A 16,111-nucleotide genomic window follows, 5' to 3' on the forward strand; every position below is an offset into this window, starting at 1 on the left:
ATACTGGGGATCCTTTTTAGGGTGGCCAAGCATCCCGCCAGACCCGCATAGAAAAGCGCCCTGTTGAGCAGACCGCGCGCCTGCCCTCTATCCTTTTTGTCCCTCTGCGCCTACCGTACCCATCCTCGCAGCCGATTGGCCAAGCGCGCCGCCGAGAGGCGGGGCCAAGCAGCTCCTCTTCCGGTTGTACCCACAGCCGGCTGGGTAGTGGTGGGGACATGGCTGAGGCCGTGCGGGGTCCTCGGAGGGGCCGCCCAAAGGGCAAGGCGAAGGTAGGGTCGGTGACGGGGCTGGGGTGCCTTTCTTGGAGGGTTTCTGAGCGTTGGAGTTTCTCTGAGTCGTGGGGAAGTTGAGAGCGAAAAGCGTGATGTAACGCAGAAGGGCGTAAACAAGGTTTTTGCCTCACGCCTTGCCGGGTAGCGGGGGCTGGCGGAGTGCCTGTAGGCCAGCAGAGCTTTGGTGCGGGTTGGCTTTGGAACGCCCGGAGCTGGAGGCAGGAGGCAGCGTGTTCGGCGTCTCTTCAGTGTTTGGTGCTGCAGCTGTGGCTGTGCTTTCGTTCTAACCTGTGCTCCCTGCCCTTGCTTGCTGCAGCTTTGGTTTCTCCTGGAGCTGCCCTCAAGGGTTGAGTCGAAATGGAAATGAATTTCTCCAATCAGCTGTCTTCTGTGTCACAGAGTGTAAATTGAAGCTGTGCTTGGTCAAAACTTTCTGAGACAAATCACAGGTACAGCTGTGATTCCCGAACTCCAGGCAGCTAAGAATTCAAGGAAACGTTTTTCCTTGAATGATATTTCCCCATGCCAGCATGGTCAGCATGTCATAGTTTCTGTTTTGATTCAGCTCCACAATTTGTGTCAGGCAGTCAAGTTGAAAGATTGCTGTCTGGAGGAATCATTCTCCTAGGAAGGGAGTGAATCACAGGTGGTGGACAGCTTGTTAAAAACGTGTGCGGTGATGGCAGTGGCCACTGCCCTTTGCTATTCCTTCCAGGTGTAATTAAGTGCTAAACAATTCCTGGGTGATGTATAGTGAAGTGTTGCATGTGAGAATCCACAGTGCTTCAGCATTGCACGTGACCTATTGCTGATGTCTGTGTTGCTGTTGTTACAGTCAGCATCCTTTTGAGGACTCATCTGGAATGCTGTGCCCTGGTCTGGGATCCCCAGCCCAAGAGGAATGCAGTGATGTTGAAGTGGGGGCATAAGAGATCCATAAGATGCTCAGAGGGCTGGAGCATCTCTGCTATGAAGACAGGCTGTGAGAGCTGGAGGTTTTCACTCTGGAGAAGGGAAGGCTCTAGAGGGACTTCCAGTACTTACAAGAAGCTTATAAACAGGAAGAGACTCACTTTTTACAAGTCTGGTAGTGACAGAACGAATGAAATGATTTTAAATTAAAAGAGGGGAGATTTAGGTTGGATGTTAGTAGGAAATTCTTTACTCAGAGGGTGGTGAGGCCCTGGCACTGCTGCTTAGAGAAGTGTGGCTGCCCAATCCCTAGAGGTGCTCCAGGCCAGGCTGGGTTGGGAACTAGGTTTAAGGTTCCTTTCACTCCAAGCCATTCTGTGATTCTCACAGAATCATAGAACATATGGGGTTGTTTGAAGATGAAGCCTGAGCTGCAAATCACATCAAGGATGGTTTCATTCCTGTTCCTTAGCAATGGTCATAATCTTTTGAAAACTAGATAGCCTTTGAATTTCCTTCCAATTAAAGCCATTCTGTGATATGAGAAGCCAGAATGTGTGCAAGCTGGGAAAAAGGCTGGTTCAGCTGAGCTGCTGTTAGGGAGAGGAATGAAGCCTATGGTGGCCCCAAAGTTGAGCTTGCCCTGCACAGGTAAACAACAATCTGATAAAAAGTCAGTGAGGTGCTAAAAGCAGAGGACTTGTGGCTGACCATGCATCTGTGAGCATCCCAATGAGTAGCACTGAATTATTGCAGAAGTGATTCCTGGAAAATAGTAGGTCTCCTTATGGCATGAGGTGTCATTCACTGAAAATAGTGCACTAAAATGCTAGACAAGGAAGACAGCTAGGCACAGGGCATGTTTGTTGAGCAGGTGCCATTTTTGACTTAAAGTATAAACCTTCAGAAGCAGACTAAAACCTCAGAATGCATGATTTGCTTTTTTGTTGGTGCAGGACCTGATTTATCTCATCCTTTCTCAGATGAAAAACTTGTTAACATGATGACATTTTTTGCTTTGGAATGCAAGAACTGAAAGGCACTTCATAAATTTTACAAGTTTTTTTTTTTTTTTTTTTGGTCTAACAATAGCATTAGAGTGTCAGAAGTATTTTGTGATCAGGAGTGTTTGCAAGTTTAAACGTAATGGAAAGTGCAGTCTGAAAGCAAAGCTACTCTATTTACCATTTTGTGAAGAAGCTGTGAGCATGTGGTTAAAATCAAAGTAGGCTTGAGATTGCACTTTGAAAGGGCCTTGCCTTCTCATAAGGCAAAGTCTTGTCAGCTGCTTAGAGAAAGTTTGTGTGAAGTTGTCACTAAGTTTGCAAAGCTGTCATCTCTTCTTCAATCTTGGGGGGGTATTGAGAGTTTTCCCTGTTTTTAGCTGTGCTCTCTGTGGTGTTATCTGGGTCGCCTACAAGCAGAGTGGGCTTACCCAACTCTTCACAGTTTTACTTCTAAGTGGCTAAGTCCACACAAACCACTTGTAAGTGTACATTTAGCAAAAATCTTTTTTGAGTTACCTTGCTACATTATTTCCCATGCTGTGCTTTGAGAAGGAAACCACTGATACATCAGGCTGGATTCATGGGAATCTAAATCAGATAACTGGTTACAGTTTTAATGTCACTTCTGAGTCGTGACTTGTCTCTGATCTGTGATGCCTGTTTTCAATAGGTATTATTTCAGGGGTTGTATTTGGTGTAATTAGAAGATGCATTCTAGATCTTTCTTTGTTCTGAAATTGCCTTTTGAAAATAATTTTCTGGCCACTAAGTAATTCTATAAAACCTGAGGTGAATTTCTTTTTGTTATGTGGATTATTTATAAATTGGTGGAACACCTTGTTCTGAGATGTCTGTGGCTTTTCACGTAGAAATATTGAAATGTCTTTCAAGAGCTGACCAAAAAAACAGATGCTGATGCACAGTATTTGAAGGTCAATTAAAGACCAAGGATCTGTGTGGTGTTATTATTTTGAAAATTAACCTGTTAAGATGCTTTTAGAGTTGTGGTGTTGACTAATGGTGTATTGGTGGGGTTTGGGACGTGAGGAAGGAGGATTTGCTTGTTAATAATGCTATTAACTTATTTCTAGGAGAAGAAGAAAAGAAGTAATGAGGACTCCCAAATACAAGAGCCTGATGATGTTTTCCTCCCTCCTGTGTCAGAAATGTCTTCTCAGGCCCCTGAAGTGCAAGTGGAGCAACCAGGAGAATTCACAGAAATTAAGCTCAGTGATGAAGCAGAGCATGGAAAAGCTGCGACTGATTTGTGTGACATCTCCCTCAGTAATTTAACTTTAGCAAGCCAAGGATCTCTGACAGCAGCTGCAGAGCCTTCAGCAGGTGGAGAAGAGAGTAAAGCTGGTCCTTCACATGAGGAGTGTGGAGGGAATGTTGAGAAAAGTGAAAAAAGCAAGCTGGACAAACCTCCCAGCTTTGTGGAGGTGGTTGCTAGTGGATCAGAAAACTCTGATGTGTTGGGTGATTCCTTTCATTCCAGTGCAGCTGCTTCTCAGGCAGTAGTGGGCATTGCAAGGGGCAAAGAAACTGGGAATGTACAAGATGCTAAAAGTCCTCTTGTCAGTTTCTCAGAGAAGCCTCCTTTGAGTCCCTTGCAGCCCTGTGAGAAATCCAAAACACGTGTTCATCGTTTGGGGTTGAAATCACTTTATCCAGACTTGTCCACTGAGTTGTCCTATGAGAGACCAACCATAATGGCAGTCAAACCATTGTTGCACAATGAAAGGCTTTATCCAGAGCTGCCAACTGAACCTGAACTCATGCCTTTTACCAGAGAACAGCTGAAAATTTTTGAACCCTGTTCATGGCTTGAGAATGTTGACTCCTATACAGAGGAATTTGAAAGTGTTGCTCATCAGGACAGGCACGAATTTTATGAACTGCTCCTGAACTACATGCGCTGCCGGAAGCAGCTTTTGCTGGCGGAGGTGGAGCTGCAGGCTATGATGACAGACTGCCAAAATATTAAGGGGAGGTTATGGACTTTTAAAGAAGAACAGAAGACTGTGCAGGTGCTGTTATGAAGCTACTTTTGAGGGATAACAATTTGGATGTGATTCTGAACGCTTCTTTTGGTCACTATTCTGAAATTGATGTTTGACTTTGCTTTTTTCTTCCACCAAACCCAGCTTTGAATTTCAGAGTATCACCCTGTTGCAATTTAAGACAGTTTGTTGTTTGATATAAAATCAAGTGTAAGGTGTAGGATCTATTTTATTGATCTCTTTCGGATCCAGGCTTGTGTTTGAGCCTTGTCCGTCAAATTCTGCCTGTAATGTTGGATTAAGTTTGTGCCACAATACTTGCAGAAAATGGAAGATGTATGTAGTAAGATGGGGCTGTCTGTAGAATGTCAGAATGACCATAGTGGTGATGTCCCATCTGTCTTGCTGCCTGTGGTGATAGTTTTCATTGCCATCATTCCTGGCTGTGTCCCACTGTCAGAGGTGCAGATGTTGAGGAGTTGGAGTCATACGGTCTTGCATGTGACCCTGTTACTGGGAGCACAGGGTGTACGAGGTACTTCCACCTTCAGGAACAGCTGCTCCACGTGTGTGTCTGTGGTTACAGTCACTGCTGTGGTGCTCACGTAGTCCTGTAGCATTGCTGCTTACAATCCAGAGGGGATCTGAGGAACTTCAGAGGAACGTTCCCCCCCAGACTCATTCAGTGTAGTTCATTTTTGGAGCTTTATGGTTGTTGTGGGAGTCAGTGAAATAGTTCTGGTGCTCCTGTGCTGTTTCTAGCCAGTACATCATCCAAATGGCTACAAGGTGTTAAATACCTATGTATGTGGTGGTTCTCACTATTCCTGTGAGTACACATCTAAAGCTAGTGCCTCTCTTGTGCAGCTCTTCAGAGTTTAATGCTGAGTGATGTCTGCTGGGCAAACTGGAATCTTCTTTTTACTTGGGATGTAATGGACCTGTATCTCTGAACCTCACTGGACTCTCAGCTTTGTGCTGTTAAGTTCCTACACGGAGGGTGCTTTTGGCTTCACTCTTAATCCTTTTTGTGCATTTTATGGTTGGCTAAGCTTGCTGCCTGCTTTATTCCCTCCTGCTTCACTGTTTATTGCATATCCAGAATAGTTGTTTTCTGAATTCTAATCTAAAATTCTTATTCTTACAGTTTAAAAAATACAAGACTAAACTTCCAAAGTGCATGATCTGAAAGTGTGTTTTCTGGTTGCATAAAAGATTAATAGGGATATTATGTGTCATGGCTTTCTTTAGCTGAGGAATTGGAGATAGGAAGAATAGAAGACTGTTCTTATCTTCTAATTCTAGTTTGGGAAGATGAATGCAGTTCATTTCAGAAACCTTAAACTAATTATGGGGAAATTGCTATAAATACAGGGTTCTGGGAGTTTTTAAAAAAGATTTTACTTGTTCCAGTTTAAAATATCAGATTTAAATACTTATGGGAATCTATAAACTGCTGATCATGATCATGTACAGTCACCAAGAGTAGAAGGATCCAAGTTTGTTCACATCTGTCAGTGATACAGGCAGGTCACTTCATGTCTGTTTCTAAATTTGAGTTGTTGAGGGTTCATAAGAATAATTTTTTATGAAGTCCAGGATATGTGTCTTCATTGCATTCAGTGTAGTTCTGAAAAAAATGTAGAATGTTCCCAAATGTTTGTGTGCCTATAAACTTTGAAATCTGCTGAGGGGAGAGTTATGTCTGGGTCACTTTCTGTAAGCACATTTGACTGAGTGACAGAATCACTTATGTGAAATAACTGCTTTCTTTTCAGGGTGTCTGTGCAGATCAGTGCAAAGTGACAGGTCACCATCGCTACCAGACAGTGGAGATGAATGGAAGCGTGTTGGGAGAACTGAAAAAGCTGTTTGAAGCCAAAGCAGAGCACGTGCATCAGACACTGGCACTGCACTCCTACACGTCAGTGCTGTCTCGGTTACAGGTGGAGTCCTATGTGTACAGGTTGCTCAACAGTTCCTCCCTGCTGAGATCAGTGGCTCTTCAGGAGCAAGAACTAGGTGTGTTCTTAGTCCACTGCCATGCTATTGGGGCTGCCCAGCACCTTGTTCACATGAAGTTTTAGAGTCTTGTTGATGGGATTTGTGTACTGGCGTGTAGCTCCACTGATATAAAAACCTGTTGATTTTTATGGAGGGATCAGTGAAACGCTTTTCTCATGTAAGAACTCTAGTTCTATTACCTTATTGTCCTGGAGAGTGGAAGTTGAGGGCAGGATTCCCTTCTGTCTAGGCTATATACTGCCGTGGATTACTCTAGAGGAACAGCAGGTGGGATGTGACACATGGAGCTCAATCTGTTGTTACCAAAGGTGCCATATAATAATGCAATCCCTTTTCCAAACTGATGATGCACAATTTTAGAAATAACTTCCTGCTTTACTGCTTTTGGAAGGCTGTTTGAAATCTTGCAGCTCTAATACTTGAAAATCATTTTAGTTTTCATCCTATACATATTACTTATTTGGGTTTCTGCCTATATCATACTTGGGCTAAAGTAGGAATCTCTCTGATACTTATCCTTCTTTGACATCTTTGCTTTGTCCTCCACCTCCTGGTTGGTTTATATGCGTAGTAAATGGAGATGCTTATAAAATTTATGTTGAGGGAAGGCTTTTTATGAGAGTAAATGGAGTATTCTTGTAATTAGCCTTCAATGCTAGATTATAAGATTAAAGTTTGCTAAGTAACTGTTCTTTGTCAGTTTTAACAAGCAGGTGTGTTAAAATATTTTGGTGTCTACAGATACAGAGAGAAGGTTTTCTATAAAGCCTCAGAACAACTATGTGCTCTACTATTCTGAAAGCTGTTGGTGAATGCTCCTTACTACTTTTTTTTTTTTTTTCTTTTTTTTTTGATTTACAGTTTCAAAACAGTCTGAAAATCTTTCTTCAGACTTGAGCCACTTGAAAGAGTGTATCAGCGTTCTCTTCAGTTTCACTCGCAGAGTTATTGAAGATCCTCAGTTTAAGAGTGACCTTCTCATGTGGCTGCAGAGACTGGTGAGGGTGTAAGCAGGGATGGAGCTGTTAGATCCAACGCATGGGATGAATTACAGAATTAGTTCTGAAAATGCTATTGTTTTTCCTGCTGACCCATAAGCAACTAATTTTTTGGCCTTGTGCTCTTTTGTGAGCAGAATGTCTTACTGGATTAGAATGAGTTCCCTGGTTTGATGAAGTCAATGAAGGTCAACTGTAGTAACGAGGTCTGGGATATGAGCAGACAACACTGTGCACATTGGATTTAAATTTATTTTTTATAATGCACATGGAGTATTAATGCTTTTACTTATTTTGTAATTTGGATCAGCATTTTTGAGAAACTTCTGTTCTTGCTTATTTTTAAATGAGAAAGTTTTTAATATAGTTATGATTAATTTTCTGCACTGTAAGGAATGATTATCTTATGGCTTATAAGTCAGGCAAACAGGTCTTTAAATACTGTTCTACTGTAAGATGCTCTGGAAACTGAGACTTCTTCGAAAATGTGAGAGGAGAAAGGAAAATGCAGTATTATCCTACTTAGCAAGACTATAAAATGAATTAAACTTGAAATTATTTACAACAGTCCAATATTTTTTTCCTTTAGGTTTCAGTATTGCAACGAATTGGCTGTCCTGGTGACCATCTCTTCCTTTTCAACCACATCTTGCGTTGTCCAGCTGGGATTGGTGAATGGGCTGTTCCATTTGTTCAGGTGTGAATGTTTAGTTCTTTGGTTTTGGAAGGCTGGAATGGATGAGGTGAGATTGGAAGCACCTCTCTGTGTGAGTTACAGGGGTTGAGAAAGAACAGTTTTTACAGCATGTCCATTGAAACTGAAAAGTTTATTAGCTGGGTGATTTTGAAGGCAAGGAAGAGGTTTCACTTCGTATGGTTTAAAGAGGGCACACATGTTCACAGGCATTGGAAAGGGAAAGACATTGGAAATCTAGCCATAAGAAAAGATCCCCATTGTGCTAACAGGGAAAAGGCAAACAATGAAGTAAAAGGGTCATTGGAAGTAGCACTGTAACTTCCCCTTTGCTCAACTCCTAGCTTCCCCTTTGGTGCCAAGATGTATATGGGAGGGGCAGAGAGTTGTTGTTTTGTGGTCCTCTTGGTGTTTTTTGTCCTTATTTAAATTCCTTTCAGTAAGTACTTCACAGTAGTACCCAATACTGTGCCATAGCAGCACTACCTCCTGAATGTTGCAACTGTCTTTTATGGATAGTTTTCGGTCTGAACAAGAAGCTAGTAGAAAATGTGAAATGAATAGGAATTTTGCACTTACAACTGATTTTCCCATTGTTTTACTTGGACTGTAGCTTAGATTTACTTAGGTCTTTTATTTTTATGTTTAATTGCAGATCAAAGTCTTGGATAACCCATCCGGTGTCTTTCATTTCATGCAATCTCTTGCCTTGCTTATGTCTCCTGTTAAGTAAGTATGAAAATAAAATTTTATAAAATTCTGCTGACTTAGGAGTAGAAAACAACCGTGATAGAAAATCTTTTTTTCCACACCCCTGAAAGTGCTCAAATAGATTCACAGCTAAAGATTTTTACTCATTCACCTTGAAATACAGCCATGGCAGTACATTCTCCTTCTGCACGAGATGTGGTTAAGGCTTGCTTTTAACCGTGAAATAACTGTGACTGCTGATTTAGTGGTTATTATTTTCAACTGTGAGTTCTGAAATGGAGTTCTTGCCTTGCATGATGACCTGTTCAGAATACTGTTTCTGCAACGGATGGCCTTGAATAAAGTGGTTACTAAATTGGTGTAAATGTTGGTTGTGTTTCTTAATTTTTTTTCATGCTTTTTTAAATCTGGATGGAATATATGGTGCTTGGAGGGGCTAGCTACTGAAACCAGTCATTAGTGAAATCTCCTATTATGTGCTTTAGATAAAATGTATTACTTACCTTGACTCTCTGACTCAGATCTTAATGTCAAAGGAGCAATCTGCTGGTATTTAGGGTTTTGTGAACTTGATAGTCTGATCCGGAGTTAATAGGGACTTCTGGCTTGTTGTAGAATATAGTTTTAAAATGTTTTGTTTTCCATTTCCAGTTTAGAGCTTTTCTCAGGAAACAAGTGAGTCTTTAGGGCATGTGTGTTGCTGGTGGGTTATTAGCATGTCCTTCAACAAAAACTGATGCAAAACGTCTAGAGTGGGTCTCTTAACTGTTCATACAAGAACATGGAGACTCCACATGGCTTTAATGTTAGAGGTCTGACATTTGTCTGGTACAGCACCTGTGTATCAGGAGCCAGTTGAAATTTTAAACCCAATTTAGAATAGGCTACTAGTGTTGTGAAATTTGCAATTGTGAAACTGGTATGTTTCTATTATCAGTGTAGGTATTCAGAGGGTAATATGGTGCCAGAATTTTGTTGCTGTGTGTTCAGAGTTCTGCCTACGACATTCCTACTTAAAAGGGAGTTAGGTGTTACCATTTTAACTTCTTATATAGCCTTTCTTTATGTTTGTTTAACTTGCTGGTATATATTTGAAGAGCTAAGGATTTATGTGACAAAGAGTCTTAAAACTAGTGTTCCAGACTCACAGAAGTATAACATGGAACTGGAGCTGGCTTGATATGAAGCAATTCTTTCCTGGAAGTTCTTTGGTTGTGGATGCTCAATGTACTAATGTTGGCATGGTGTTAGCTAATGCAGCCTTAAAAGTAGTATAGTGAAGCTGACCTGCACAAGTCTTGTAGGACATCAGATTATTTAACATACTTGTTAATTTCTTGTTGTTTAATTTGATTTGATTTGTCTTCTCGGATGTGGGTTAACCCCAGAAGGCAGCTAAGCCTCACACAGCTACATATTTCCCCTGTTGTTGGAAGGGAAAAAAGTGCAAAATCTTGTGGGTTCAGATAAAGACAAATCAATAGGTGAAGCAGAAATTGTGCAGTGCATGCAAACAAAACTAAATAAGGAATTCATTTCATACTTCCCTGCTGGCAGGTAGGTGTAGAGCCATTTCCAGAAAAGCAGGACTTGTTGTATGTAGTGTTTATTGGGAAGACAAATGCCATCATTCAGAGCATCCTCCCCCCTTTCTCCTTCTTTCCTCCAGCATTTACAGCTGGGTCATGGCACTGTAAGGTGTGGGATATCCTGTTGGTTCATCTTGGTCACCAGTTCTGGCTGCCTCCCCTCACAGCATCTGGAGCACTCCAAATTGGCAGGGTAGCATGGGAAGCAGAAAAAGCACTGTGTGAGCATTGCTCTGCAACTATAACATCAGTGTTTTACCAAGACTGTTATCGTTGTTCAAAGCACAGCACCATAGAGGCTGCTGTGAAGAAAATCAACTCTGTCCCAGTCGAAACCAATACAGTCTTGTAAGGAAAAGATAATGAAATTCAGAGTTTTTAATTTTCTGATTTCCCTAAACTTGATTTTTATTTTAAATTAGAAATCGGGTGGAGTTCATGTGCCATATGAAACCAAATGAAAGGAAAAGCTCCTCTTCCTCTGGGAAAGAATCTGGAAACTGGACACTGGTAGATGAAGGAGGAGAAGAGGTACAGCAGATGACTTTTTTTTTTCCCTTTTGTGCTTTTATGCAGCTTTACTGTATTGATCTTGTGAAATGGTGTAAGAAAGACTGACTGTTGTTTAGTGGCATCATATGAAATTCAGATATTTTTTATTCTCCTTCTACCTCTGTAATGTAAAAATAGATAATCATGGTAGAAAATAGAGTTTCTAGGAATGAATAATAACGATGGAAATAAATTTAAGGGGCTGTTGCATGGAAATAGTCCATTTGAATTCTGCTTCTCTTCATAAACCACATTTCTGAAAAAAGCATTTCTAGTTCTGTTTCCTACTTGATGAATACACAAACACAGCCAGGAATTTTGGAGCTTATATATGTAGGAGGAAGAGTTTAGTTATACTTTGTTTTGCTCCCTCAAGTAAACTGGAATTAGTGCAGATTGTGAAGCCCTTTAGTGTGCTTTTTGATGGAAAGCAAGTTAAACTGACTGAGTTTATCTACAGGATGAGGATCCTGAAACAAGCTGGATTCTGCTTTTGGAAGATGACCTGATAGTTCTGTTGTCCCAGTTTCCATTTCATGAACTGTTTCAGCACTTCCTTGGATTTAAGTCTGCAGGTAAAACAGCTGTTTTTCTTATGGTAATTGTGTTAATGATTATAAAGGCCAGGAATACTGCTGCGTTATGGGAGTCTCTGATTTGAGGTTGTAATGAACACATGCAAGACTAAACAGATAAGGTAGAAATGTATGATATTTATATGGGATAACTTAAAATGTTACAGCAACACTAGCAAGCAAAACACTAGAGTCCCTTAATGTTATCTTCTAACTGTTTATCCTCATAGATGTGCTTTCAGAAATAATTTTTCCTTCTTGCCTGCGAGCTGTATTGTACTGTGACTGTTCTTCAATTATTTCTTCATTCATGTTAAATCTGTGGACTGTTACATAAAGCAACTGGTTGTTAGAGATTTTAAAAGCTGCAGACTATTTGTACTTTCATACTTAGCAGGTATTTGTTGTCTGTTTCATAAAGGAAACATAAACCTTAATCTTAATAAACAGTGGAAATGATTTTTATTGCTTTGAGTGTTTCTGAAGGAAAGAATCCAGAACTTATGCATGTTTTTTGAGACTTAACTTCTTCTATCTTGCTCTCAGGTACTTATTTTCCTGAAAAAACAACTCCTCAAGAGATGATGAAGGTTTTTGCTTTTGCAAACTCCTTGGTGGAGCTTCTGTCTGTGGGATTAGAGACATTTAACAGAGCACGATACCGACAGTTTGTGAAGCGAATTGGTCAGCTGATCAAGTAAGGGAGTATCTCCTCTGTGGTATAGTTGAATCTTTTTCATACATTTAAAATTTAGATTTCCTTAATGAATAAGCTAGCCAGGAGCTGGTTTTGGTTTATTTTTGTTTTGACACTTAGTTGGTTTAGGATTAGCTGGTCTGTTATCTGAAGTCCCTGCGTCCTTTACTTGAAAACTACCTGTGAAGTAAAGAGCTGCAAAGTCTAAATGCTGTAGCTGCAGAAGAGAGCCAGGTGGACTGTGAAACACCAGCAAAGTTTCTTTAATCTTTCTTTCCTACAGATTGTGCTACTGCTTACTTGCAGTTATAATCTAGAATTGTTCTAGGTTTAAGTTGGTGTTTTTTTTTTTTTTAAATTGCACCTTGAAAATATTCTTATTGCTACACTAAGCAAGTGGAATTGGAAACTAAAAGCTGCTCTTTATTTTTAAATGCTTAGCACTCACTTGCCTTCTATGAGTGTGCTTTTAAGGAGATGCATTTAAGTTGCTTAGTGTAATTAATCTTTTATGGTTTTGTTGCGTGCTCTGTCATTTCTTAATGTAGGATTTGTAGACCTTGAAAGATCATATGCAAATTAATGCATATACCAGAATATTATGCATTGTTTGCTTGCAAAACACTCTCTCTAAAATGGGATTGAAAGAACATGTTACTCATATGTCAGTCTCTGGAAAACAGAGGACAGTGTGTTAAATATATCTCTTGTAACTAGACCAGAGACTGGCTACATGTTTGTGTTTTGTATGGTGATGATGTGCTTAATGATATCTCTACAACTTTGTTCTGCTGTGTAGGATGACACTTTGTCATGTGAGTGACCACTGGGCCCAGTACGTTAGTGGCAATAAACTATATGGATCGATAGGGCATCTGTACTCCATGGACAAATTACAGTTGGAGTTTGATGAGCTGTTTTTCAGAGCTGTTCTGCATGTTCTGAAGGCAAAAAGGTAAGCTGTCCAGTATGGCTGATACTGGCTTCATTTTGCAGGTGTGAGATATTTGAAGCTGGGAATTGCAGTAACTTTAGATACTTCATGGTTTAAACAAGACTGTAATATGCAGGATTTTTCAGCACATTGGTAGCATTAAGATGGAAAGAATTACACCTTGAATTCTAGTATCTGGCAGAAGCTCTGGGGGACTTATTCAGTTCAGAAATAGGTTATCTTAAAATTAGAGGTACAAAACACATCTTCACATTCCTAATTCTGTCCTAAATGTATGGCAGGGGTGTGGGCATATATGGCTTTTTTGTGTTGAGGTTTATCAGGATGAAACTCTTTCTGTTTGTCTCTTCATACCTAACAGGCTGGGAGTCTGGCTCTTCATGTCTGAGATGCCTTATGGAACATTATCCAGTAACATGCTCTGGAAGCTCTTCTTTGTCATGCACTGTGCAGAGAGTGAAAACCTGGAAAAGCTCTGCTCTACTTTACAGCCTGCTGACTGCAAACAGAGACTTGAAGGTAGAATTTCTTCACTCAGAGCCAATTCTAACAGATTCAGCTGCAGTTGCATGAGCAACAGGTTTAATTCTTCGCAGGTTCCACTGTTAAATATACCCTCTGCAGCATGACTGGTCCAGTGGCCTGAGAATTGTCTTGGGTAGTTTAACAGGTATTGGTTTTCTCTCTCTCCTAGCTGCATCTGAAAGGTGCAGGAGTGCCATGCAGCAAGTACATCTTCTGTGTTCTCATGTCAAGTTCCATCTTGACCTTCAACAGCATTTGGAGAGTGATTTAGATCCTGAAATACAGCATTTTGTATAAGTTGGGTTTTTAAGAGCTGTTTTTGGTTTGTTAGAATTGGAATCATAGGGATTGGAAGAGACCTCTGGAGACTGAGTCCAGCCCCCTTGCTGAGAGCAGGTTTCCTACAGTAGGTTGAGCAGGAAAGACTTAAGTCTTCAGCTGTTGCTAGCAGTATAAGTATTCCTTCATCTTTTTCTAAACTTGGTAGTTCTGGTTTCAGCAGTTTGTGTTGTTGGATATTTGCTTTTCTTTCACAGGCATAGATACTGTGTACAGGTGCTTTTTTTGTTCTATAAAGTTCTCTCTTTTCCCTTAACTTTGATCTTCTCAGCCATCATGCAGGCTTCAGCTATAGCAGCGTTGTGTAGAAACCAGTTTAAATGCTGCCTTTCCTTTGCTTCTTTCTTCATGAGAAAACATTTCAGGATTGATTAACAGGGAGACAGATAACCAAAGCAGTGACTGCCTACTCCACAACCTCTTTCCTTTGTCAAGAAAGAGCAAGTCTCACTGCCTGTCAGTTTTACTTTTCAGCTAGCTGGTAGTCCAGATACCTTTCACCATATCAGCAAAATCTTGGAGAAAATTGTGGTCTTGAGAAGTTACTAAATGTCTTAACTCTGTTTGCAACGTAGCTATCATTTAGAGCAATTAAAACAAAGTGAAGAGGGATGTCAAGACTGTAGCTGTGTATATTTTATGAAGTACTGATCGATTTTGACTGGCCAGTGCTGATCAGTAACAGTTATTCAGTTTAAGTGACAACAGTTTGTTTTTTTTTCTTTTTGCATCTTAAGCAAAGAGAATGTAATACGATGTGGTGGGTTGCAGCTGCAACAAAAAAAAGCACTGCTTTTTTTAAATTTCTTTTTGTTCAAGCTTCGTATTGCTTCTTGCTAACTTTTGTTTTAAAGTCCCTGCTGTGCTGATGCAGGATGTTTTTATCCTCTTCTTTCTCCTCAGTTGGTTGTGTCAGCACACTGGTATTTTTCATGAATGTCTAGGCAGAGAATACCAGCAGTTTTAGTGAAATCCATCTGATCTTCTCAAATAGCTTATTTTTTCTGACACCAGTATGATACCGACTTATTTCCCTAATTCGTACCATAATGCACCATGGCTTAGACATTCTTTTGGGAGCGTCCCCATTCATTGATACTGGTGGGGATGTCATTGCTCTACTGTGAGGTGATGAGGTGGAGGCTCTTATTTCCTTGTTCCTTGTCTGCTTTCACTGGTTCATTTTTTGCTTTCATGTTCTTTCCCTTTCCCATGTGGCTTATTCTGCTGTGCCTTTTTATACAGTAATGACCAAGTCTTTTCTAGTTCTTAGATAAGGAGATGAGTGGGTGGGACATCAGCTGTGTGTCTATTGTATCTTTCAAGGCTGCAATTTGTATTACTGTATGGAAAAACTCTTCATCAAATTGCACAGTTCTTCAGCACATTGTTCATGTGTTGTGTTGGCTGTAGCAGTTTGATCTCAGGCTGAAGGACAATTGCAAGATTCTTGAAAGGACTTGATACAGAACCTAACTTAAGTGGATCTGCTTAATCACAAGCATGCAAAATGCCTGCCTGTGCCAGCTAAGTGCTAGCATAGGACAGAGTGCTTTTTCAGCATGTCCAGCTGCTGTGGTAAGATCACTGTAAACTGTTTATGGTGGTGTGTTTTGCTTCAGAGGAAAAAGGCCACTATGCAAACTGTATGACAGCTGAAGTGCAGCTTTGATTTTGAGAGAAATAAAATAAAATATACACACATGCACATATATAGTTAAAATCCTGTTCAGATTTCTTTGTATTGTTCTCTTTCTGTTTTCTTCCACTCAGAGGAACAAGCGTGTTTTTTTTTTTTCCTGTTTGCCTGCATCTCACTCTTGAATTTAAAGAACTTCAATTCTTTGCTTTCAGATGTACTTTCCAAACAAGTACATTCAGTAATTTTGTCATATTGAATTTGAGAAGCAGAAATTGATCTTTCTTAGTAACTCATCAGCATATCTGAGGCCCAGTGCTAGATGTTTTTGTTTGTAATCAGCATAGAATGATCTCTCTAGTTTAATTGCTACTTGAGATCCTGGTATGTAGAATTAGCAGAGTCTCTTGACTTGATCTAAATCTCTCTGCTCAGCTTGGGTGGGCTTAGTTTTAGTCTTTTCTTGGATGTGACACTGGTTGAAAACAGAATGTTTCCATGTAATTTAGACTTCATCTGATGGAACTTATTGCTGCAATGTATCATGGAAACTAAAACCATGAGAACATTTTTAAGAAACAAAGACTCAAGCAGTTCTTCCTGTGGGTGAGCTTT

At 40.4% G+C, this 16,111-nt stretch overlaps 1 protein-coding gene across 3 annotated transcripts in view; it reads left to right on the plus strand.

Annotated features, from left to right (window-relative positions):
* The first annotated feature begins 159 nt into the window (after positions 1 to 159).
* The window catches only part of EPG5 (ectopic P-granules 5 autophagy tethering factor), a 50,819-nt gene continuing 34,867 nt past the window's right edge, over positions 160 to 16,111 (plus strand). For all 3 annotated transcript variants that reach the window (XM_085213205.1, XM_085213206.1, XM_085213207.1), the window contains exons 1-11: positions 160 to 272; positions 3,286 to 4,224; positions 5,976 to 6,219; positions 7,084 to 7,220; positions 7,810 to 7,917; positions 8,570 to 8,643; positions 10,637 to 10,745; positions 11,227 to 11,341; positions 11,888 to 12,038; positions 12,838 to 12,993; positions 13,355 to 13,512. In XM_085213205.1, coding sequence (XP_085069331.1) covers positions 219 to 272; positions 3,286 to 4,224; positions 5,976 to 6,219; positions 7,084 to 7,220; positions 7,810 to 7,917; positions 8,570 to 8,643; positions 10,637 to 10,745; positions 11,227 to 11,341; positions 11,888 to 12,038; positions 12,838 to 12,993; positions 13,355 to 13,512 — 2,245 coding nt within the window. In that variant the 5' untranslated portion in view covers positions 160 to 218. The remainder of the gene's footprint in view (positions 273 to 3,285; positions 4,225 to 5,975; positions 6,220 to 7,083; positions 7,221 to 7,809; positions 7,918 to 8,569; positions 8,644 to 10,636; positions 10,746 to 11,226; positions 11,342 to 11,887; positions 12,039 to 12,837; positions 12,994 to 13,354; positions 13,513 to 16,111) is intronic.

Source organism: Meleagris gallopavo, chromosome Z (genome assembly GCF_905368555.1).
Source record: "Meleagris gallopavo chromosome Z, MGAL_WU_HG_1.1, whole genome shotgun sequence".
Taxonomy (NCBI): Eukaryota; Metazoa; Chordata; class Aves; order Galliformes; family Phasianidae; genus Meleagris; species Meleagris gallopavo.